Raw genomic sequence first — 23,310 nt, forward strand, 5'->3', positions numbered from 1 at the left:
GATGGCCTCTCTCTATGTAGCTTTTTGGCTGGCTTGGAGCTCACTATGTAGACCAGGCTGGCCTCAGACTCATAGCAATCCACCTGTCTCTGTCTACTGAGTGCTGGGACTAAAGGCATTCCCCACCATGACAGGTGGTTCAGATGTTTTTGTTGTTGTTGTTTTGAGACAGGGTTTCTCTGTGTAGTCTTGGTGCCTGTCCTGGATCTCACTTAAGACCAGGCTGCCTCGAACTCACAGAGATCTCTGCCTGGCTCTGCCTCCCCAGTGCTGGGATTAAAAGTGTGCACCACCATGCCAGGCGGTTCAGATGTTTTAAAAGAGAAGATTAATGAAGCAATAGATTGACTGTTCCTCCAACTAGAACTTCTGGCAGACCCCGAGGATGCTCTGATCCATTGCTTTCCTATTGATTCATCAAAAGGTTTGGGGGGAAAATAAATAGCAAACAAACTTGTTCATTTCCTTGGAATTCAGCCCTTCAATATTCCCAACCAATACATTCTTCTACTTCAACTAAAGTCTAATTTACAGGAATGAGTAGGAGGCCACCCCCTCTAAGAAGAATTATTCCTCTTAGGCTGTTTCAACTTTCATGGGCAGCCAGGTCTGTGGGAGTTCGCTGGCATCCCTTGGAGAACTCCCAACCAAGCAGTTACAAGTTCATGGATGTGAGTCTATGTATGAGTTTTCATCTTAAAACAGTTTGAGGTCATTGCAAACTTTGGTCAAGAAGACATCATACCCTGCAGTGGTGAATTAGCTGGACTCTTCCCTGGAGCCTGCAGGGCCTTCCCAGAACCAGGCATACGGCTTTTAGCGGATAGAAGTCTCATGTACCACTTAGCACAAATGAAGTATTTAATGAACAGGAGGCATTATCTCCCATCTTGGATCGTCTCCAAGCCCAAACAAGTGAGATGCCGCATCTGATTCTGCTAGTCCTGGTCCTGGACTGTCTATATAAAACTGGACAGGGCAATTTTGGAGCCACCATAGATTAGCCTGGATTCAGACTTTGCCATCTCCAGGCTCTGCCATCCCTGGCAAGCATCCTGCTTCCATTTGCATGACGGGATCAATCACCAGGATTCCTGCCTTACTGGGTCATGGTCACGGGTTAAAGAAATTGTGCACGCAAGATAGCTCATTACCAGAACCCACCACAGCCGGAGAGAAATGGTAGCTTTGGCGGGAAAGAAGGGGGCGGGCACAGTGCGGCGGAAGGGGTGGGTGCAAGTTCTGTGCTTGGCCCCGTAGGGAGGCAGAACAGCTAACGCGACTTTCCAGGAGTCCTCAGGGAAAACCCGCGCTGGCCCTCAGCAATCCTGGATTTGCACGCACGCGGTGAGCGGACTGCCCAGTGACGAGCGCGCCCGGACGCTTTCCTACTTTCCCGGGACACGCCCCGCTCCTCCCCGGAAGCCCGCTCCCGCCGACTTGGCGCGCTTTTGAAGTCCCGGGGCGTTCGGATCTCCACGGTCGGCGGCACGCCCCTCTCGGTGCCCCGGCATGCCTGGGCCGCCGGCTTCGCGGAGGACCCGCGAGGAGGTGGACGCGACGTTGCAGGTGGCCAAGCTGAACGCCGCCGAGCTGCTGCCCACGGTGCACTGTCTGAGCTTCGGTCCCGGCACCAGCGGCGCGGCCACCGGCGACTTCTGCCTGCTGGAGCTGGACCCCGCACTGTGCCAGCAGCTGGAGGCCGGGCATAGGTGAGCCAGGATGGGTGGGTGGGGGTACCCCGGGCACGCCGATCCCCAGCCTCGTGCAAGGCCACCTACCTGCTGCGTTTTGTAGTGTGGGATCTCCGAATGAGGAACTGGTCCAGAGAGTTGCTTTGATTGGGCCAAGAGCGGCTGGTGGGAGGATCCCCGGTTTGCTGTCATCTGCCAGGAGGAATCCATGACTCGCTCTGCTAGACTGAAGTGTTAGCAGGATTCAGCTGAATTTAGAGAGAGGTGCCAGCGGGAGAATGTCAGGAACAGAGGCCGCCACGGAGTTCTGAAGGCCTTAGCAGTGATACCAAGGACTCTACAGAACATAGCTGTTCTATCTCAGAATATAGCAGCGGTATCTACACAGAGAGTTCCTGCCTTCCACTTGGGTTTCTTTGACTCGGATAGTAGGTGGGACAGATGAGGCAAAAGTTTAAAGCCTGATGTATAGACTTGGTTGGGGGGTTACGGTCACTGACTGAAGTACTGGAGGTGTTTCTGATTCCAGGTCAACCACAAGTTTGCTGCCAAGACCTTGGATTTTAAATCCAAGGGCCCTGGATGGAACTGGTTTGGGCTTAGTGATAAAGCGCTTATATTATAGGCTTCAGGCTATAGTTTGGATTCCAGGTCCTGTAGGGGGAAAAAGATGGAAAATAGGGGCTGGCTGAAGACATGGGTCATAGTTAAGAATATTTGTGGCTCTTCCAGAGGCAAGCACCTTTACCAAATGAGCCATCCTGCCACCCCCTCAACTAGTTTTGGACCCGTTTATTTTGTGCCGATGTGACTCCTGCCAATTGATTCCTTCTTGTGTTTCCTTAGGCGTTGTTTCCTCCCCAGGTTCATTTTAGTCGGACCATCTAGGTTCTCTTTGAGTTTGTTTATTTGACCCATCACATAGTGTTCTAGCCCACCAGCCACACACTGGTCACAAAGTGTCCTTAAGAGAATTGCCCCAAAACTTCATATTTCCATCCAGCTGAATTGGAGATTAAGAAGGACTTCAGGTGTGAAGGATCTTTTCTTTGTTCAGTTAATTTATAGTAATTATTTAATTTAGTTGGCAAAAGCAAGATATTAAAATGTGCCTTTTGACACCCTCTCTTCCCCCTCCAAGATGGAGTCTCTAGCCAGGCTGGCAGTAAACTCACTCTGCAGCCAAGGATGACCTTGAACATCTTATCCTCTTGGCTCCGACTCTGCAGTGCTGGGATTCTAGGTGTGCACTACTACTGGCCTTGTGCTGTGCTGGAGAGTGAATTCAGGGCTTTGTGCAGGCTAGGCAAGCACTCTACCAATGGAGTGAGATACATCCCCCCAGCCTTCTGTGTGTGTGTGTGTGTGTGTGTGTGTGTGTGTGTGTGTGTGTGTGTCAGAGAGCGAGCGCGCTCACACCTTTGTGTGATTTGAAGCCAGAGGCCAACTCCCGGGAGTTGGTTCTCTCCTCCGCGTTCGAGGGAGGTAGAATGCTCCTTGTTTCTACAGCTTCACTGTGTACCCCGGCCAGTTCTCGTGTCTCCACCCCCATCTGCCCACAGGAGTGCTGGGTTCCAGATGCCCATGAGTCCATCTGGCTTTTCATGTAGGTTTTTACCTGGTGAACTGGCACCTCGGCCTCCCGTTTTATTTATTTATTTATTTATTTATTTATTTATTTATTTATTTATTTATTTTTGAACAAGAAGTAGAACAAAATGTACCCCTCACTTTTGGTTTTGGTTTTTATGAGGCAGGGCCTCATGTATCCTAGACTGGCCTCCGCTGGTCTTGTAGCCAAGGGTGACCTTGAACTCTTGATCTTACCTTTCTACTCCTAACAAAATGTTTTTTTTTTTTTCCGAGACAGGGTTTCTCTGTGCAGTTTTGCGCCTTCCCTGGAACTCGCTTTGTAGACCAGGCTGACCTCGAACTCACAGAGATCCGCCTGCCTCTGCCTCCCAAGTGCTGGGACTAAAGGCGTGCGCCACCACCGCCCGGCTCAAAATGTTTTGAAGTGGGAGTAGTGATAGGATGTGGAAATGACTGGTAAAGAGTAGGTGACTAGACCCATTAAATCAGTGCTTCTCAACCTTCCTAATGCTGTGACCCTTTAATACAGTAGTACCTCATGCTGTGCTGACCCCATCCATAAAACTATTTCACTGCTACTTCATAACTGTAATTTTGCTATGTTATGAATCATAATGTAAATATTTGATATACAGGCTATCTGATATTCAGCCCCCACAAAGGGCATCGACCCACAGGTTGAGAACCACTGCATTAAACATTATTGGCACCAAGAGTCAACAAACAGCCGGGCAGTGTGGCGCACGCCTTTAGTCCCAGCACTCGGGAGGCAGAGGCAGGCGGATCTTTGTGAGTTCGAGGCCAGCCTGGGCTACAGAGTGAGTTCCAGGACAGGCTCCAAAGCTACACAGAGAAACCCTGTCTCGAAGAAAAAAAAAAAGAAAGAAAGAAAAAAAAAAAAGAGTCAACAAACAAGCAAACAAACAACACCCCTCTTATTCCTTACACTAACTAAAGGTTTAGTTTTGGAAAAGTCCAGTCTCCTCTTTTAGGTTATTTATTGTTTACTTGAGGGAAGTTGGTTGTGCACAAAAGTATAAAATGCTTCATAGGTGCCGAAAACAGAACCAGCACCTCAGAATCTCAGTCATCTTCGCCTTTCTTCTCCCTCCTCCTCACCTTCACCTTTTTTAAAAAGACTTATTTATTTATTTGTTTATTGTACATTCCTGCATGTGTGTCTGTATGAAGGTGTCAGATTCCCTAGAACTGGAGTTAGAGACAGTTGGGAATTGCCATGTGGGTGCTGGGAATTGAACCCAGGTCCTTTGGAAGAACAGCCAGTATTCTTAACCACTGAACCATCTCTCCAGCTCCCTTACCTTCACCTTTACTCTTCTTCAGTTGTGGTGAACTCTAGTCTTTAGTCTGGTTTGTAAATAGGGTTCTCATGCAGCCTTCTTTTCCCAAGGTCTCTCTGCCATGTAGCAAATGATTAGGCCATGCTGTGAACCTTTGACTGTGCAGAATTAAACAAGGAGGACTTGAGTGGGTACCAGCTGCATCCTTATCCTGTGGGAACTTGTGAGAGATGCAGAATCCCAGGTCTCTTCCCAGACCTGAGTGGGTACCATCTGCATCCTTATCCTCTGGGAACTTGTGAGAGATGCAGAATCCCAGGTCTCATCCCAGACCTACCGTATCCCAGTCTGCTTGTTTTCTCCAAGATGTCTCTGTGGTGTGTTTGAGAAGTAAAGTGCCACTTTAGCCTGTTTTAGAAGACTGCTGTGGCATTTTCTTTCCCTTTGCTTTTTTGGTTTGTTTGGGGTTTTGGTTTTGTTGTTTTCTTTTTAGAAAGGATCTCAAGTAGATGAGGTTGACCTCAGACCCACTGTGTACCATCTTACTATGTAGCTGAGGATGGCCTTGAACTTCTGATCCCCTTGCCTCCACCTCCTCATGGCTAGAATCACAAGTGTCACCGTTGGCCCTTCAGCCAGCTGCATACCACAGCATCATGACTAGAGCATCTGGATGCAGTGTCTTCTGGTTTTCTTAGCCTTTCTGTGGTGACATTTGGCCTTCTGGTCTCTTGGAGTTTTTCTTGCCTGTATTAATTAATTTTCCTTGGTTAGGTACCAGATAGCTAGCTAGCTCTAAGTCCTGGTGTTTTTTTCTGTGGACTCCATTATTGTACCACAGGGGCCTGTATCAGTTTCTTGGCTGTTTGCGATTCAAAAAAAATCAAAACAAACAAAAATTCCACTTTGACCAAGGCAGCTTATAGAAGGAAAATTTAATTTGTGCTTATGATTCCGGATGTTAAGAGTCCATCATTGTGGAGCTGGGGAGATGGCTCAGAGGTTAAGAGCACTGACTGCTCTTCCAAAGGTCCTGAGTTCAATTCCCAGCAACCACATGGTGGCTCATAATCATCTATAATGAGATCTGGTGCCCTCTTCTGGCCTGCAGGGACACATGCAGGCAGGACACTGTATACATAATAAATAAATAAATAAATCTTAAAAAGAGTCCTTCATTGTGAGAGAACCTGGCGGCCAGCTGTAGGTGTGCAGTAGGAGTAGGAAGCTGAGAGACACATCTTCACATCTTTTGTGGCAAGCACAGAGTTGAGAGAGTGAGCTGGAAGACGGCCAGGCTCTACACTCTCAAAGCTCACCCTCAGTGACACACTTCCTCCTGCAAGGCCGCACCTCCTAAATCTCCCCCAGTAGTGTCACCCACTGGGGCTCAAGTGTTCAAATGCTTGAGCCTGGGGGTGCGGTAGGGGTGTGTGTGTGTGTGTGAGTGTTTCTCTTTCAAAGTACCACAGGTACAGTCCCAAGGCTGAATTTTAAATCTAGAAGCCAGAGGAACTGGGAAGTATTTGAAATGAGGTATCCACTAGTGTCTCAATAAGCCGTGTCTCCCCCCCACCCCCATTTTCCCGTAGTTTTGTGATTCGAGGGGACAAAGACGAGCAAGCTGTGTTGTGCAGTAGAGACAAGACCTATGACCTGAAGATAGCAGACACGTCCAACATGCTGCTCTTCATCCCTGGCTGCAAAACTCCAGACCAGCTGAAGAGGGAGGAGACACAGAGTAACATTGTTCACACGGAGGTACTGTTTTGTCCTCTACCTGTCTGAGAATGGCACTCTGGGTTCCAAGCTCCCCTTTGGTTAAAAACTTTTGGTACAAGATATGTGTCATCATAAGAAGTCTAAAAGTGTCTCAGTATTATTTTAGTTCTTTTTTAATTTGTGAATTCTCCCCCCCCCCCACCCCCCCACTTTGGCTTTTTTTTTTTTTTTTTGGTCTCAGACACATCCAGTCTTTCTCTTAATGTGGTCTGTTTGCTATTAGGTAGCTTGTTTTGTTTTAAAATTTTTATTTTATAAAAATTTTGTGTGTGGGTGTCTTGCCTGCCTGCTACATCTGTGAACCATGTGCATGTAGTGCCCCTTGAGGCCAGAAGATGGCATCAGATACTCCTGGAACTGGTTGTGAGCTGCCATGTGGGTGCTGGGAATCGAACCTGGGTCCTCTAGAAGAGCAGCTAACCAGTTCTTTTTTTTTTTTTTTTTGGTTTTTCGAGACAGGGTTTCTCTGTGTAGCTTTGGAGCCTGTCCTGGACTAGCTCTGTAGACCAGGCTGGCCTCGAACTCACTGAGATCCACCTGCTCTGCCTCCCAAGTGCTGGGATTAAAGGCGTACGCCACCACTGCCTGGTGCCAACCATTTTTTTAAGTCACTGAGTCATCTCTCCAACCCTAACTGACTCATTCTTAAAGTTTTAACCATTTTCAGTAAATTATGCCACAGATATGTTTTGAAAAATGAATCCCTCATACCACAACTAGTGCATTTGGTAGAATTTATGAGGTAGAGAAAGGAAAAAAAATTGAGGTTGGAAGGGAGTGTGTGTCTTAGTTTTGAAGTTAGGTTAGTTTGTTAATATGGAGCCAAGTAAAACATTACTTATTTTGGAGAATGCCAATGGTAGTTACCAAACAAAAGTCTCCAACTTTTCTTGGTTGTCACACATGTGACAATTGATGCAAAGCCCATGATTCTTTCAGAATGACTCAGAGTAGCTGTTTCCTTAAAAAGAGAATTGAAGAAACAAGGGAACGTGCTGGGAGTTGTAATGATTCATACGGTATTAGGAGAGGGGAGCTATCGATAAGTGTGTGTGTGTGTGTGTGTGTGTGTGTGTGTGTGTGTGTGTGTGTGTGTGATGTAGCCCAGGCTGGTCCTGAACTTGCTATATAGCTGAGGATGACCCTGAACTTCCGATCTTGATCTTGCTGCTCTAACTCCCAAGTGCTGAGACTCCAGTCATACACTACCATCCCTGGTTTCTGCAGATGTGCTCAGAGCAAATCCAGGGCTTTCTTGCAGGCTGGGCAAGCACTCTACCAGGGGAGGTCCCTTCCCAGCCTCTTGTTTTGTGGTTGATTTCTGAGACAGTCTTTCAGTGTAGCCCAGGCTAGGCTTGAACTCTTCATCCTCTTGCCTCATCTGCCTTTGAATTATATCCCAGGTCATGGGCATATTTTTGTTTGCTTATTTATTTATTTATTTATTTATTTATTTATTTATTTATTTATTTATTTATTTATTTATTTTTTGAGACAAGGTCTCACTGTGTACCCCTGGCTGGTCTGGAACTTATGTATAGTGCTTAGACCAGGCTGGCCTGGACCTCATAGAGATCCATTTCCCTCTGTCTCCAGAATGCTGTAATTAAAAGCATGTGCTGCCATGCTAGACCCTGTGTTTTTTGTTTTTGGAGGTTTAATGTAATTCTTTTTTGTTTTTTGTTTTTCGAGACAGGGTTTCTCTGTGTAGCTTTGCGCCTTTCCTGGAACTCACTTGGTAGCCTAGGCTGGCCTCGAACTCACAGAGATCTGCCTGCCTCTGCCTCCTGGGATTAAAGGTGTGCACCACCATCACCTGGTGGCGGTGTATTTCTTGACGGGCTTTTCAAAGTAGCTGAGATGGCTGGAAAGGTGCCACAGAGCAAAGATGACTTTGTGAGAATGTTTTGTGTTTGAGAAAGCCCACAGAGGCTTATGCTGCATTGTGATTTCTAGATCTTTGGTTTCTCTAATAATTATTGGGAATTAAGAAGATGCAGACCTAAATTAAAAAAGCTGAAGAAGCTCCTGATGGAAAATACCTACGAAGGCCCTGACAGTCATAAGGAGGAGGATCCAAGCCGCTCAAAAGTAAGAATATTATCTCTGGGTTTTATTTGAAATTTTAAAATACAAATTTATTTATTTATCTATCTATTTATTTGTTTGGAGATAGAATCTTGCTATGTAGACTTGACTGGCCTGGAACTTGAAGCCATCTTCCTGCCTCTGCTTCTTCTTGTACTGGGATTATGGGTGTGTGCCATCATCCATTATTGGTGATAGTCTTATTTTTTTGTAGCTTTGCACCTTACCTGAAACTCGCTTTGTAGACCAGGCTGGCCTCGAATTCACAGAGATCCGCCTGGCTCTGCCTCCCAAGTGCTGGCATTAAAGGTGTGCGCCTCCACCGCCCGGCTGATAGTCTTATTTTTTAAAATTTGTGCTATAAAAGTTTAAACATAACCTTTAGACATAAACATAAAGCTGTCTGGGGTGAGAGTGGCATGTTGTTAAGGATTGCCATTTAAATATGCTTGATGTCATGTGACCTCAGAAGCTAAGCAGGAGCCTGGCCTGGTGGTATGGGCCCTGGTAACCCCAGTCTTACAATATTGTCTTGATTGGATTAGGACTTGCTGAATCAAAACAAGAAACAAAGCAGGATTGGGCTGAGTTAGGAATTGGATGGGAGATGGCCTGGGGCTAGTGTGTGCTTCAGGCTTTAGGTAAGTATATGAAGTGATACCCTGTTAGGGTTTCAGTGGCCATTTCCTCATAACTAATGATGCTGACCATCTTTCTTGTTCTGATTGATTGTCTTCTTTTGAGACAAGATCTCATTGATTACTGGCTGGCCTCAAACTTGCTATGTAGTTGAGGATGGCGTTGAAGTCCTGATATTCCTGTCTGTACTTCCTAAATGCTGGTATTACAGGCATGCACTACAATGGAGGGTATCTTTGACACTGGAGATGGGACCCAGAGCTTCCCACATGCTTCGGAAGCGCTCTACCTGGGCTGTATCCCTAGACCCTGATTGTCTTTTTTGCTTGTTTGTTTGAGTTTTATTTTGTTTTTTTGGAGACTTTATTTCATGTGCTTTACCTGCTTGTGTGTCTGTGCACTGTGTGTGTGAAGTGCCCATGGAAGCCAGACCCACGGACCCACTGAGTCCTCAGAAACTGAAGACAGCTGCGACCCATCATGTGGGCTTTGGGAATTGAACCCTGGGTGCTGTGGAGGAGCAGCCAGTGGTTAATCACTGAACCATCTCTCCAGCCCCAGGTTTTTTGTTTGTTTGTTTTGTTTTTGAGACTGGTCCTTCCTATGTAGCCCCAAGCTCCCCAAGTTGGTCTTCTGCCTCAACTTTGCTCCTTAATACTGGAATTCCAAGTGTATGCCAACATACTCAGCTTTATTGGCAATTTATATATCTTTAGAGAAATGTTTGTTCAATTCTTTTCCCTCATTTTAAATTGTGTTACTTATTTATCTTTCTTATAAAAAAAGTGAAATATAGTTCCTTAATAGATACATACAATGCAAAGATTTTCACTTTTATCTCTTTACTTTCTTAATTCCCCCCCCCCTTTTTTTTTTGAGAGAATGTCTTACTGTGTGTACTGGCCTATACACCAGGCTGGCTTTGAACTTGGAGCAATCTTCCTGTTTGTGCCTCATGAATGCTGGAATTATAAATGTGTGCCATGCCTGACTTTGAGTTTTGTTTTTGTTTTTTGAGACAAGATCTCTATGTAGTTCTGGAACTCACAGAGATCTGCCTGCCTCTGCTTTGAGTGCTGATATTAAAGGCGTGTGCCACCATATTCGGCCTGATTTGATGATGACAATGATTAGTGTTATTATTTTTTTCTTTGAGGGTATCACTTTATATACTCTCTGTAACAGCCCTGGCTGTCCTGGAACTCACTTTGTAGACCAGGCTGGCCTTGAACTCACAGAGATCTGCCTGTCTCTGCCTCCCAAGTGCTGGGATTAAAGGCGTGCGCCGCCGCCGCCGCCGCCGCCGCCGCCGCCGCCGCCGCCGCCGCCGCCGCCCCTGCCGCCGCCGCCGCCGCCGCCGCCGCCACCACCACCACCACCACCACCACCTGGCAACTTGATTTCTTTTTATTGTGATAAAAGTACACATGACGCAGCACTTACCATTTTAATAAGTTCAGTAGCATTTAGTGCGTTCACAGTGATGTGCCATCACCAACACCATCTATCTCTAGGACATTTTATCTTCACAAACTACCTACTAATTAAATGATAACCTCCTACTCCCAGGAAATGGCAACCACTCACTACTTCTTGTCTCTATGAATTTTACCATTAATATACTATATAAGTGCAAACATATATTTATTTGTCCTTTTGTATAGGTAGGTGTTTTGTTTTTACATTTATTTATTTATTTGGTATGTGTGGTGGGTAGTAGTGGTGCTCATGTGCCATAACCTGAGTATGGATGTCAGAGGTCAGTTTGCAGGCTCAGGTTCTCTCTCCCACCTTGTGGATTCTGGGCATTGAACTTAAGTCATCAGACTTGGTGGCAACCACCTTTACCTACAGAGCCATCTCACCAGTCCTCTTTGTTTCATTTTTGAGACTGGTGTGTGCTGGATAGTATATGAGGAGGTGGGTGGGTGTCCATCCTATGACCTGAGTGTGGAGGTCAGAGGACGGACAGCTTTGTGGAGTCAGGTTCTCTCCTTCCACCTTTACATGGGTTCCAGGAATCAGACTCTGGGTATCAGACTTACAATGGCAAGCGTCTTTACCCATCAAAAACCTTTTGCTGCTGAGCCATCTTCCACCTCTTGGACCGGACCTTGATCCCCCTGCCTCCACCTCCAGAGCACTTCCCTCACAGGTGTGCAATACCATGACCAGCAAACAGCGTTCTGAAGTGCAAAACTTGATCCTTTTTATGAAGTCTAGTTGATGACCCTCCTCTTCCTCCCTTCTCTCCTCTTCTTCCTTCTCCTTTTCTTGTTCTTTCTTTGTTTTTGTTTTATAGATAGGATCGAACTGTGTAGCCCAGGCTAACTCAAGTTCTTCTTCCTTTAGCTGGCCAAGGGCTAGGATTACAGGTGTGTGCCATCACACCTGGCTTGTATCTTTTCTTCTGTCATTTGTGTTCTTAGTGTCCTAGTCAATAATCCATTGCCAAGTGCAAGGGCATCAAGATTTGCCCCGTTTTAAGACAGATTTTGATTTTGTGTTATGATCATTATGCATTAACAGGAGAAACTATTCATGCTGTCACCATCTCTGTTTACTACTTCTCCAAAACTCAATAAGAAAACTAAGAAGGTAATGTTTCTCAAATCATGAAGATACGTATCTATTTTGTTTGTTTCAGTATACAACTGAAGATTTGCTTGATCAAATTCAGGCAAGCGAGGAAGAAATAATGGCCCAGTTACAAGTCCTGAATGCCTGTGAGATTGGAGGTAGCGTAACTATTACCATTCATAATGGCGGGACTGTATCCTAAGCGAGTGAGAAGCTTTGGAACACCTTAGCCAGGTTGCATGCTTGTTTAATTTCCTTTTAGCTTCAAAAGGTGATAATATTAGGAGTGGAAGAGTACTTGTTGAGTATGTGTGAGACCTCGTGTTTGAATCCTAACACAAACACAAACACACACACACACACACACACACACACACACACACACACACACACAGTGATGATGTTTGTCTTGCACTAGCCTATAAGATGATCGTTACATGAGGTCATTCTGTCAGTCTGTGAACAGTGACGTTTGAACCACTCACTACAGACCTTTCCCTTTAAAAGTCTTTAAATATCAAGTAGTCTCGTCTTTTCATTTACATTGACTTTTATTTTATTTATTTATTTATTTTGGTTTTTCGAAACAGGGTTTCTCTTTATAGCCCTGGCTGTCCTAGAACTTACTATATAGACAAGGTTGGCCTCAAACTCAGAGATCTACCTGTCTCTGCCTCCCGAAGGCATGCACCACCACACCTGGCTTAAATCAATTTTTAAATAGGTAAAAAATTGAGGCCTAGCAAGGGCCTGGGATTGTGTTAATGACAGACATGGCATCAGTGCTAGATCTTTGGATTGGAATCAGGTCAACAACTTCCTTAAATTTTCAAATAGCTTGGAAAGTGTGCTGTGCTTCTTCAGATGCTAATGCCAGTGTGCTGATGAACATGCATTGTTTATAATTTCAGCACATGTGGAAGATCCAGGTAGGTTGAGCTCAGAGGTTGATGAAGAAGAGTTCTGTGGTGCCTCCTTTAAGAGTTTGATTGGCCTCTGCTCTGGAGTATAGCATTTTTGTCAGCATCTGGATCTGTAGTCATCACTGAGTCCATGTTTGTAAGCATCTATGAGCTATCCATCCGTCTGTCCGTCTGTCCATCCACCCATCCATCTATCCATCTAGCTATCTGCTTGAGGCAGGGTCTCACTCCATAGCCCTGGCTGGCCTGGAATCACTGAATCAGCAGTTCTAAACTTAGGAGTTTCAACCCCTTTGGGAATCAAATGACTCTGTCACAAGGGTCACATATCATGTATCCTGCGTATCAGATAACAGTAGCTAAATTATGATTATGAAGTGGCAACGAAAATGATTTTATGGTTGGAGGTCACTACAACATGAGGAACTGTGTTAAAGGAAGTAGGAAGGTTGAGAATCACCGCACTAAATAGATCAGGCTAGTTTGGAACTCATGAAAATCCCCCTGCCTCTGCTTCCCAAGTACTGGTGCTAAAGGTATGTGCCACTATGCCACTATGAACCCACTCTTAGCTTGCCTAGAGAAACATCTTGATTCTTCACCTATTAGTTAAGAAGAAGAAAATCAGTATGGTTTGTGGATATGCTATTCATTTTGCTCATAATCTTACAAACAAGATTAGCTTTTGTGTGCCTTGCCCTTAAATATGGAAAATAAATTCTGTTAAATAAAGAACTGCATGTGTGTGGTGTCCCGTCTCCCCCCCCCAAACTCCCCCCTCCCCCCTTTTTTTTGAGATAGGGTTTCTCTTTGTGGGCCTGGCCATCCTGGAACTCTCTCTGTAGACCAGGCTAGCCTCGAACTCAGATTTGCCTGCCTCTGCCTTCCAAGTGCTGAGATTAAATACCACTCAGCTCTTAATGACACTTTCGATTTTCCAGAATATACAGAAATTTTCCTGGCAAAATGATAGATAGGAATTGGAGTTTATTTTTGAAAGTGATATCTGGGCCATTGGTTTTAAATTGGCATTTTACATTCCTGTAGGGCGTTGCTCTGTAGCCCTGGCTGGCCTAGAACTTGAACTTGCTATGTAGCCAACTGGCATTGAACATCTGAGATTCTTCTGCCTCAGCTTCCAGAATGCTAGGGGTCATAGGTATACACTACCATATCCAATGGCATTTCAGATTCCTTCACAGAAATAGGGACAGATGTCTTTCAAATTAATTTTATGGTTAGCATACCTAGAGACATAGTCCACAGTGACATCTGTTGTTGTTTGTTTTCTTCAAGACAGGGTTTCTCTGTGTAGCCCTGGCTGTCCTGGAACTCACTCTGTAGACCAGGCTGGCCTCAAACTCAGAGATCCATTTGCCTCTGCTTCCTGAGTGCTGGGATTAAAGGTGTGCATCACAGTGCACCTGGCTCACTGTGACATTTTCATGTATATGTCATTATACTTTGTTCTATATAGGCCACCCTCCTACTGCCCCCTTCATCACCTGTCTGCCCCCTCCATCACCTGTCTGCCCCCTCCATCACTGGTCTGCCCCCTCCATCACTGGTCTGCCCCCTCCACCACCTGTCTGCCCCCTCTATCACCTGTCTGCCCCCTCCATCACCTGTTTGCCCCCTCCATAATCTGTCTGCCTTCTCTTGGAGATGACCTTCTGCCCTGCAAATAGGCTTCCTTTTGGTTTAATGACATGTATATTCCTTTAATTTTTCTTCCTTCCCCACTCCCATTAGACCTCTTCCTTATAATCTTATTTCTGCCTTCACATCGTACATATAAATGTGTCTTCATACACACCTACATACACACATATACACATACCCATACACACACACCTACACACACACACACACACACACACACACACACACACACACGAACGCGCGCGCGCACAAATTTAAATCTGGATTCTATGTATTCAAGAAAACATGGTATTTGTCTTTCTCAGTCTCATTCATCTCTCTTAACATAGTGTTCTCCACTTCCATCCATTTTCCTTCGAATGTCATTATTTCATTCTTTACTGCTGAAGAAAATTCCATTGTACGTGTGTAGCCAGTTTCTTTAGAACTAGGGAAAGATATCTTGACCCCCCAGTGGTTATTGTTCGTGTCCACACCGCAGCAGAATCTGTCATCTCTCCAGTGAGCTGGTCTTTGTGCTGTGAGAACGCGTTTTCAGATAGCTGTGATCAGAGTCACTTTCAGCAGCATCATGCAGCACAGGTTACCTCAGGCTATCCCTCACTGAGAGTCTCTTTCCAGGGCACTCGAGATTGTGTCTAGTTGACAGTTAACAGTAGCCACCACAATGCCTTATGGGTAAGAGGGTGTTGTTGCTTTATTTATTGATTATCTAATCACTTCACTTACAATGTTCTTTGGTACGTTTGACATTTGGCATTTGTAGGTTATTGGAGGATTCTTGAATTTGATTATGAGATCAAACTTCTGAATCACATAACTCAGCTTGTGGACTCCGAATCATGGTCTTTTAGTAGAGTTCCCTTGAATGTATGCCTTCAGGAACTTGGACCTCTGGAGCCAGAGTGAGTGTTTCCATTATTTGTCTCTGCAGATTAATTAAGATAATGAAATTCTTTTTCAGACAAGAAGTAAACTGGGGGTATAGAATTTATATTCTGATAGAGAAAATTTTTTTTTAAATATTTATTTTTTATGTGTATGAGGTTTTTTGCCTGCATGCATGTATGTGCATCATGTACATGCCTGCTGCTTGTAGAGGGCAGATGAGGGCCTCAGATCCCTGGAACTGGAGTTAACTGGTGGTTCTGAGCCACCAGGTGGGTGCTTGGAACTGAACCTGGGTCCTCTGTAAGAACAGCAAGTGCTCTTAACCTCTGAGCTGCTCTGTAGCCCAGGGGTGGGGAGAAAATTAAAAATATACAACCAGAAAGGATTTGAGACTTTTGGTCACTGGGGTGAATAAATCTGCATAATCTTTTCTGCTTTTTGTTTTGGTCACATACACACAAAATTAATGGCTGTGTTTGAGCTACTGTATAACAATGAATGTATGACTATAGAATTCATGCAAAATGTGTAGCACAGGCCTAGTATGCGACATTTCCTAGAATATTTAAATTAGTTCTTTTAAGTATTATTTATCATCCAAGTAAATTTAATATTTCAAATCCTTAATTTATATGACTGTATAATTAGCAACTGGGTTTAAAATGTTTATAAGATGCTGATAAGTTTTCTTGTATGTTTTAAATTTTCAGAGAAATGATTGAACACTGTCTTAAATGCTATGGAAAAAAATACATGGATGAAGGTAAAGATTGGAAAGTATTCTAATAGGGATTTTAAATCGTGTGATAAACAAGTCTATTGGTGTTAATAAGAACCATGGGACTGTGGGAGGTGGACAGAGATACAGGATTCCTTTCAAGACATTTTGCTGAGGTAAAGGAAGTACTGATGTTGTACTGAATAATTAGATAATACAGTGTCAGTGAGGTGGCTGAGCCAAGTCTGATGACCTGAGCTTTATCCCTAGTACAAGGTGAGAACAGACTCTTCAAAGTGGTCATCTGACCTCCACGTTCATGCAGTGGCATACGAGAGCCCATATGGGTCCATGCATGTACACACAAATAAATAAACAGACCAATGCCATTTTAAAAAGAGACGCATGCACCTATCTGACGCCGTTTCCTTAGATGAAGTTTATTTTGAACTGAATGAGGACAAAATATGCCGAGTGACCGCAGAGATGCTGCTGCAGAACGCTGTGAAATTTAACCTCGCCGAGTTCCAGGAGGTGTGGCAGCAGAGTGTCCCCGAGGGAATGACCACTCGGCTTGATCAGCTCAAGGTAAGGCTGGTGGGGGTCTGTGCCTGGGGCTCTCCGGGTGACATCTGACTGGACGAGGTGATTCTTGCCTGGAGCTCAACTGGGAGCTATTATTCTCCTAGACCCCTGTTAGGGGTACAGGGTACAGCCTTCATTTGCCCCATCGCAGAGTCCTTTAACTTCCCCCAGTACTTATGCACGGTTGTTGGGGCCACAGATGTGGCATAGTTGGTAGAACACTTGCCTAGCACCCACAAAGCCCTCAGTTCAATCCCCAGCATTTAGGGTAGAGGCCAGAGGATCAGGAGTTCAAGATCATCCTCGGCTACACAATGAGGTTGTGTCAGTCTGGGCTAGAGAAGACTTTGCTTCAAAAAAGGGGGGAGGGGACAAACAAGCAAACAAACTACTCTCCCTCCCCTCCCCCCACTCAAAGAATACTGGCCAGAGAATTAGATAACACTGGGAAGCAAGAAACGGCACTCAGTAGGTAAAAGTGCTTGCCACCAAACCTCTCACCCCAGGTTTAGTCTTTAGGACCCACGTGATGGACAGAGAGAAATGACTCTTAATTTGTCTTTTGATTTCTACATGTGTGCTGTCAAGTGCACATATTCCCTCTGCCCTACACTATACTACACACACACACACACACACACACACACACACACACACACACACACTAAAAAGTGTAAAAAAAAACAAACAAACAGAAATAGAATCTGGGTGATGGATAGAGAAATCTTATGGCGACTCCCAACCACTCAGGTATGGGATTTGAATACCAGAACTTAGGTTATCTAGATTTCCTGTTTCGCCAAGCAGTGGGAACGGAGCAGGTGTCCTCTGTAATCTGGACATGTGGCTCTGGGGCTCAGAAGAGGTATCTGAGGAGAAGGTGCAAATGTTCCAGTCATGAGCTGGGCCCTGGAGGCTGTGGGGTAGGGTGAGGTCACCCCGGGACGGGTGGAGAAGTAGGTAGTGGGCTGAGGTGGAGGTCTGGGACACTACACATTAAGACAGAGGAGAAGGCAGTGGCGTCCGAGGTGGAAAGAGATGAAAAGGAAAGGGGGCGTGGACATGAATAAGAAAATGAGGGGTTGGGGATTTAGCTCAGTGGTAGAGCGCTTGCCTAGCAAGCGCAAGGCCCTGGGTTCAGTCCCAGCTCTGGAAAAAAAAAAAAAAAAGACAAAATAACAACAACAAAAAAGAAAGAAAGAAAATGGGGCTGGTAAGATGAGCCAGGAAGCCAAGGAAAGGGCTTTCTGCACTTGGCAGTGACTGGCCACCGGTGACAGCTGCCACTGAAGCTATCTGGGTAAAATGGCAGTGGCAGCCAGGTTGGAGAGGGCAAAGAAATCACAGCTTGAAGGAACTCTTTTATGAAAATGGCGCCCTGTAAGTCTCTGGCTAGACTTTCTGTAAAGTTTCATGTCTCTGGTGGTTTAAATTCCTTGGGCTAAACCTAATGGCCAAAGAAACCAGTCATATTTATTACTTCATTACTTCAGCTGCCTTTCCCCTTCTTGTCTGTGGTAGGGTTTAGCACTGGTGGACAGGAATTCAAGACCAGAAATCATCTTTTTGCTCAAAGTCGATGATTTGCCGGAGGGAACACAGGAGCGTTTTAATAGTCTCTTCTCTCTAAGAGAGAAGTGGACAGAAGAAGACATCGCTCCATATATCCAGTAAGTGATTCAGTCAGAATGGGTTACGATGGTTGTTCTGTAAGATGTGGCACAGGGTTTCACATTTATGACCTGAACACGACAGTGCCGTGTAGTCCCTGAGGATACAGTGTCCCTTGAAACTTTCTCAGATGGCCTGCTCTATCATTGTCTGGTTATTCATCCTGAGGGTGGAGTGTGTGTTATCTTTTCGCCTTAACATTCCTTCTATAATCATTTCTCTGCTGTCTTTCCTACAAAAGTCACAGTTCTTCTGAGGAGAGTAAATGTACCCATGTCCCAAAGGTAGATACCTCTCATTGATTGCCACCTCCTAGCTTTCCTGCTGCCTGAGGCATTGCTTATGGTGTTGTTCTTTTCTTCTTTTTAGTTATATTTATTTATCTATTTAGTCTTTGTGTATGTGGGAGTGTGCGCATGCCTGTGAATGTGTGGGGGTGGTGAATGCTGGTACCTCACCCCACACATAACAACCAGTGTGGTAGCATGAATGCGGGGATCTAAATTCCAGTCCTCATGATTGTGGAGCAAGTGCCCCTAACCACTGAGCCATCTCTCCAGCCCCACTCTTCCTCCTCTTGAGGCCAGTCCTCCCTCTCCACTACAGCCATCTCCTCTGGCCCTTTCTGAGACCTGGCTTCTTGAGTTATCTCTTTTCTCCCATACTGGGTCATCCCCACCACACATGGTCTATAGTGTCACCCAGACTGCCAAGCGACCTGCTGACCCCATGTCCTTTTCTCTCCTTCATAGGAAAATGCCTGATTGAACTAGGCAAGCGCTCTGCCACTCAGCTTTATCTCCAGCCCTGTTTATTTGTTTGAGGGAGAGCGGGGGAGTGTGTGTCATGGCTCATATGTGGAAATCAGATGACAGCTTTTAAGAGTGGGTTCCTTCTTTCTGTGATGTTCAGTCCCGAGATTGAACTGAGGCTGTCAGGTTGCAAATGCCTTTATGTGCTGAACCATCTCATTGGCCCTTGTCCTTCTTAAGTTTTCTTTCTTTCTTTTTTTGAGATAGGTTTTTACTAGGTTGTGTGAGTAGGCCTGGAACCCACTCCTATTTCAGGTAGGCCCTCAGTCTGTGATTGTTCTAATCCCAAGAGCCTAAGATTACAGGGTTACAAACCTGTATTACTAGGCCCAGCTACATTCTCTCTTTTGTTCATGGTTCCCTGGGTGCCCTCATCCGGGCCTGAATAAATACAGTGACTTCCTTTTTTTTCTTTTCAAAGTTGATGTTTACCATGACCTACCAACTGGCAAACATTGAAAAGTACCAATATAGTGAGTCTTCCATGTTCTCACTGCCAAAATTCCATAATCAACTCATTTCCTCCATCCTTTAAACCTCAGGGTATAGTATGCTTTTTCTGTTGTTTCACATACTACTAGTGGCCTCTGCATTATATTTACAATCATTTACAGTATATTTAGCAAGCCCTTTCTGTGAACTTTACGGCCCTCTGTGATCTAGCTCTTTCCCTCATGTCATCTCCTCTCTCCTCAAATTATGCTTCAGGCAGTCTTCTTTTTGAGGTAAACTAAAGTCCCAGAAGTGCAGGCAATCTAGACAAGCCCATACCTGACAAGCCTAGGATACAGGTTCTTTGACTTATCACATTGCTTCTATTTCTGATTATTTTTTTTTTTAAGATTTATTTTATTTACTATGTATACAGTGTTCTGCTTGCATGTATACCTGTGCCAGAAGAGGGAGCCAGATCTCATTACCGATGGTTGTGAGCCACCATGTGGGTGCTGGGAATTGAACTCAGGACCTCTGGAAGCACAGCCAGTGCTCCTAACTGCTGAGCCATCTCTCCAGCCCTCTATTTCTAATTTAAAGATTACATGATATAATGGAAATAACACAGGACTTTGAAGTCATACACACACAATGGCAAAATTTGACCCTTTTTAATAACTTTATTTCCTCATATCTAATACAGGGTTGAAGAACTCCTTACTCCTATTCTTGTGAGGTTAAGTGAAATGATACATCTAATCTACATCTAATCTACCTAGTTCAATGAAGACTTAGAAGCAGTTGTGTAGCAAGCTTTGTTGTCAGCCGCCAGCTCACAGATAACAACATGGAGACTTCTTATTAATTGTGAAAGCTCAGCCTTAGCTTAGGCTTGTCCCGCTAGCTCTTATAACTTAACCCATTTATATAATCTATGTTCTGCATCGTGGCTTTTCACCTTTCTTCCATTCTATGTCTGACTCCCTCCCATGTCTCACTGCCGTCTGATACTGTGCCTAGATTCATCTCCTTCCTCTCTCTCTGCCCAGAAGTCCCACCTATACCTCCTGCCTAGCTATTGGCTGTTCAGCTTTTTAGTACACCAGTCACAGCAAATACATTTTCACACAGTGTACAAATATCCCACAACAGAGTTTTCACTGTTCTTTTCGCATGACTATTAGAAAAATGGCTTTAAGCCAGGTGTTGTTGCACATGTCTATTCCCGGCACTTGGGAGGCAGAGGCAGGTGAATCTCTGAGTTCGAGGCCAGCCTGGTCTACAGAGCGAGTTCCAGGATAGCCAGGGCTACACAGAGAAACAAACAAACAAACAAAAAAGAAAGATGGCTTTAGGAGGTAGAGATAAAGTAATCAGTACTGTATCACGTTATGTTCCCTAAAATATTCATGGCATTTGTTTATTTTTATTCCCACAGAGATTTGTGCGGAGAGAAGCAAACTATAGGTGCGTTACTTACTAAATATTCTCGTTCTTCAATGCAAAATGGTGTGAAAGTTTATAACTCAAGAAGACTCATCTCTTAAAAGAATGGCAACTTTTTGGGGAGACGAAATAGCTTTATAAAATTCCTGGATGTAATAAAAAAAGATTCTCTTGTATATTTTTATCCCTGACTTTTTTAAAGATTAAATTTTACTTATGACTGTTGTATATGTACATGATGTGCGTGCATGGATACATATGCTGCGACATGTGTGTAGAGATCAGAGGACTTCCCTGTAGTCCTTTTTTTCTTCTCCCACCTTCAAATTCAGGGATCAAACTCAGATTGCCAGGTTCGCTCAGCAAGCACCTTTACCTGCTGAGCCAGCTTGCTGGCCCTATTCTTGGTTTCTAAAACCAACTCTTTGAATACTTTTTCTTCTCTTCAGCATTTTGTAATTGTTACCATTTCTTATTTCTCCAGTGCAGTGAGATATTTCCATATCCTTCAGGTTACATTTGCACAATGCTCACTAAATACAAGGACAAAAAATAAAAGCTGGATGGTGGTGGCACACACCTTTAATCCCAGCACTCAGGAAGCAGAGGCAGGTGAATCTGAGTTCGAGGCTAGCCTGGTCTACAGAGGAAGTCCAGGACAGCCAGGGCTACACTGAGAAACCCTGTCTCAGAAAAAAACAAAACAAAACTGTACTTATTATATTTTGAAGTCTGTAAGATTCTCTATGCAGAAAGTTCTGATTTTCACATATAAACTCTGTATCTTTACTTAAGATTTGGTGTTCTAGTTATTAATATACTTAGAAAGTTTTCTAAACTATTAGTAATAGTCTCATACAAAGATTTATTCTGTTAAAAGGTGTTCCTAAATTAAGGGGTATATTATACATTAGTCAGGATGCTCTAGAATATATATATTATAATATAATCTTACATATGTTTTATATAATACATAAGCATATACTAATTTTATATCATATAATTATACATAATACAGAAAATGTATAAGTATATTATAATTATATGTGTTCATCTATAATTATATGATATGTATTTATATATCATAAATATATAGTTATATATCATATATGCACATATCATATACATAACATGTATATAAATTACATGCTATATAAGATATGTGTATTTATATATATTTATGATATATTATATCATTTTGTATTATGTATTATATACATTTAGCATATTATAAAATGTAATATGTAATATTTATATAATATATAATATTCATATAACATATTATGTGATATGTATAATATATAGCTATATAATTACAATGTATAATATATATATATTAGACTGGCTCACAGGTTGTGGTTCAGTTAGTCCAACAATGGCTGTCTACCAATGAAAAGTTTAAGATTCCAGCAGTTATTCAGTCCATGAGGCTGGATGTTGCAGCTGCTCTTTATCCTCCAGAATCTGGAAGAAGTAGGCTCTAATGCCAATGAAGGAATGAACTTGCCAGCAAGAGTGAGAGCAAGCAGGCAAAGAACAAAAGCTTCTTTCTTCCATGCCCTTTATAATGGCTGCTACCAGGTGTGGCCCAGACTAAAGGTAGATCTTCCCACCTCAAAAGATCCAGATCAAAGTTGGGTCTTCTGACTTTAGACATTTAATTAAGAAATGTCTCTCATGGGTGTAGCAAGCTGCTTGGATTTTAGTTAATTCCAGATGTAGTCAAGTTGACAACCAAGAATAGCCATCACAGTAGGAGCCTTTATATTAGTTGTTTACATTGCTGAAGTTGGCTTAACCCTGGCCTCGGGTCACTTAACTATGCACTGTGGGTAAAGTGTGCATAATCCTGCATCCTCTATGAAGAACGTTAGGGAGCAGTACAATCCCCCACACAGGTAAACTCACTAGAGAACTATAAATCACTTCTAGTTTTGGTAATCCCTTCCTTTTGCTCACTGGTTGCCTGACTCTCATCGAGGTACCATGCTCTGCAAAGTCCTGGCACTCTCTGTGTGCTCTGGCTCTGGTTTTCCCCAGTCTGTACATAGAAGCAATCAATGATGATCCACTAGACCCAACCAGTAAAGACCTACCAGATTCAACTATGAGCTACTGTGATGGCTATTCTTTGTTGTCAACTTGACTATATCTGGAATGAAGTACAATCCAGAAATGGAGGACACACTTGTGACCCGGATCTTGAGGCTGGAACAAACCTGCCTTTAATCCAGACTTTGAGGCTGGAAGGCACACTTTTAATCTGGGCCACACCTTCTGCTGGAAGCCAATAAAAGGACAATGGAAGAAGGAAGGGTTGGTTCGTTCTTCACCTGCTTGCCCTCACCTTGTCAGCACATCCATTCCTTCACTGGCAATGGAGCCTGCTTCTTCGGGATTCCAGCATATACAGAAGACCAGCTGAGGCACCCAGCCTCGTGGGACTGAGCAGCTACTAGATTCTTGGACTTTCCATTCACAGCCAGCCAT

General features: G+C 44.0%; 1 protein-coding gene across 2 annotated transcripts; it reads left to right on the forward strand.

The window, feature by feature from the left end:
* The first annotated feature begins 1,295 nt into the window (after positions 1-1,295).
* On the forward strand, positions 1,296-21,609 carry Dscc1 (DNA replication and sister chromatid cohesion 1). Of its 2 annotated transcripts, XM_006982387.4 has the most exons (9): positions 1,296-1,712; positions 6,181-6,349; positions 8,327-8,461; positions 11,745-11,835; positions 15,029-15,167; positions 15,864-15,916; positions 16,305-16,459; positions 17,978-18,126; positions 20,813-21,609. In XM_006982387.4, exons 1-9 carry the CDS (start codon positions 1,513-1,515, stop codon positions 20,919-20,921), a joined length of 1,200 nt encoding a protein of 399 aa, XP_006982449.1. In that variant the 5' UTR covers positions 1,296-1,512; the 3' UTR covers positions 20,922-21,609. The 2 variants fall into 2 exon arrangements, with proteins under 2 accessions (XP_006982449.1, XP_076411881.1); XM_076555766.1 differs by lacking the exon at positions 8,327-8,461.
* The last annotated feature ends 1,701 nt before the right edge of the window (positions 21,610-23,310 follow it).

The sequence above is a fragment of the Peromyscus maniculatus genome, chromosome 20 (assembly GCF_049852395.1).
Source record: "Peromyscus maniculatus bairdii isolate BWxNUB_F1_BW_parent chromosome 20, HU_Pman_BW_mat_3.1, whole genome shotgun sequence".
Taxonomy (NCBI): Eukaryota; Metazoa; Chordata; class Mammalia; order Rodentia; family Cricetidae; genus Peromyscus; species Peromyscus maniculatus.

Bases quoted from the DNA above. Each gene is read 5' to 3' on its own strand.
- Dscc1 (XM_006982387.4), top strand. From the start codon at position 1,513: ATGCCTGGGCCGCCGGCTTCGCGGAGGACCCGCGAGGAGGTGGACGCG. The intron at 6,350-8,326 runs GTACTGTTTTGT...TGTGATTTCTAG, and splicing joins GTAACATTGTTCACACGGAG to ATCTTTGGTTTCTCTAATAA. The intron at 16,460-17,977 runs GTAAGGCTGGTG...TGTCTGTGGTAG, and splicing joins CTCGGCTTGATCAGCTCAAG to GGTTTAGCACTGGTGGACAG.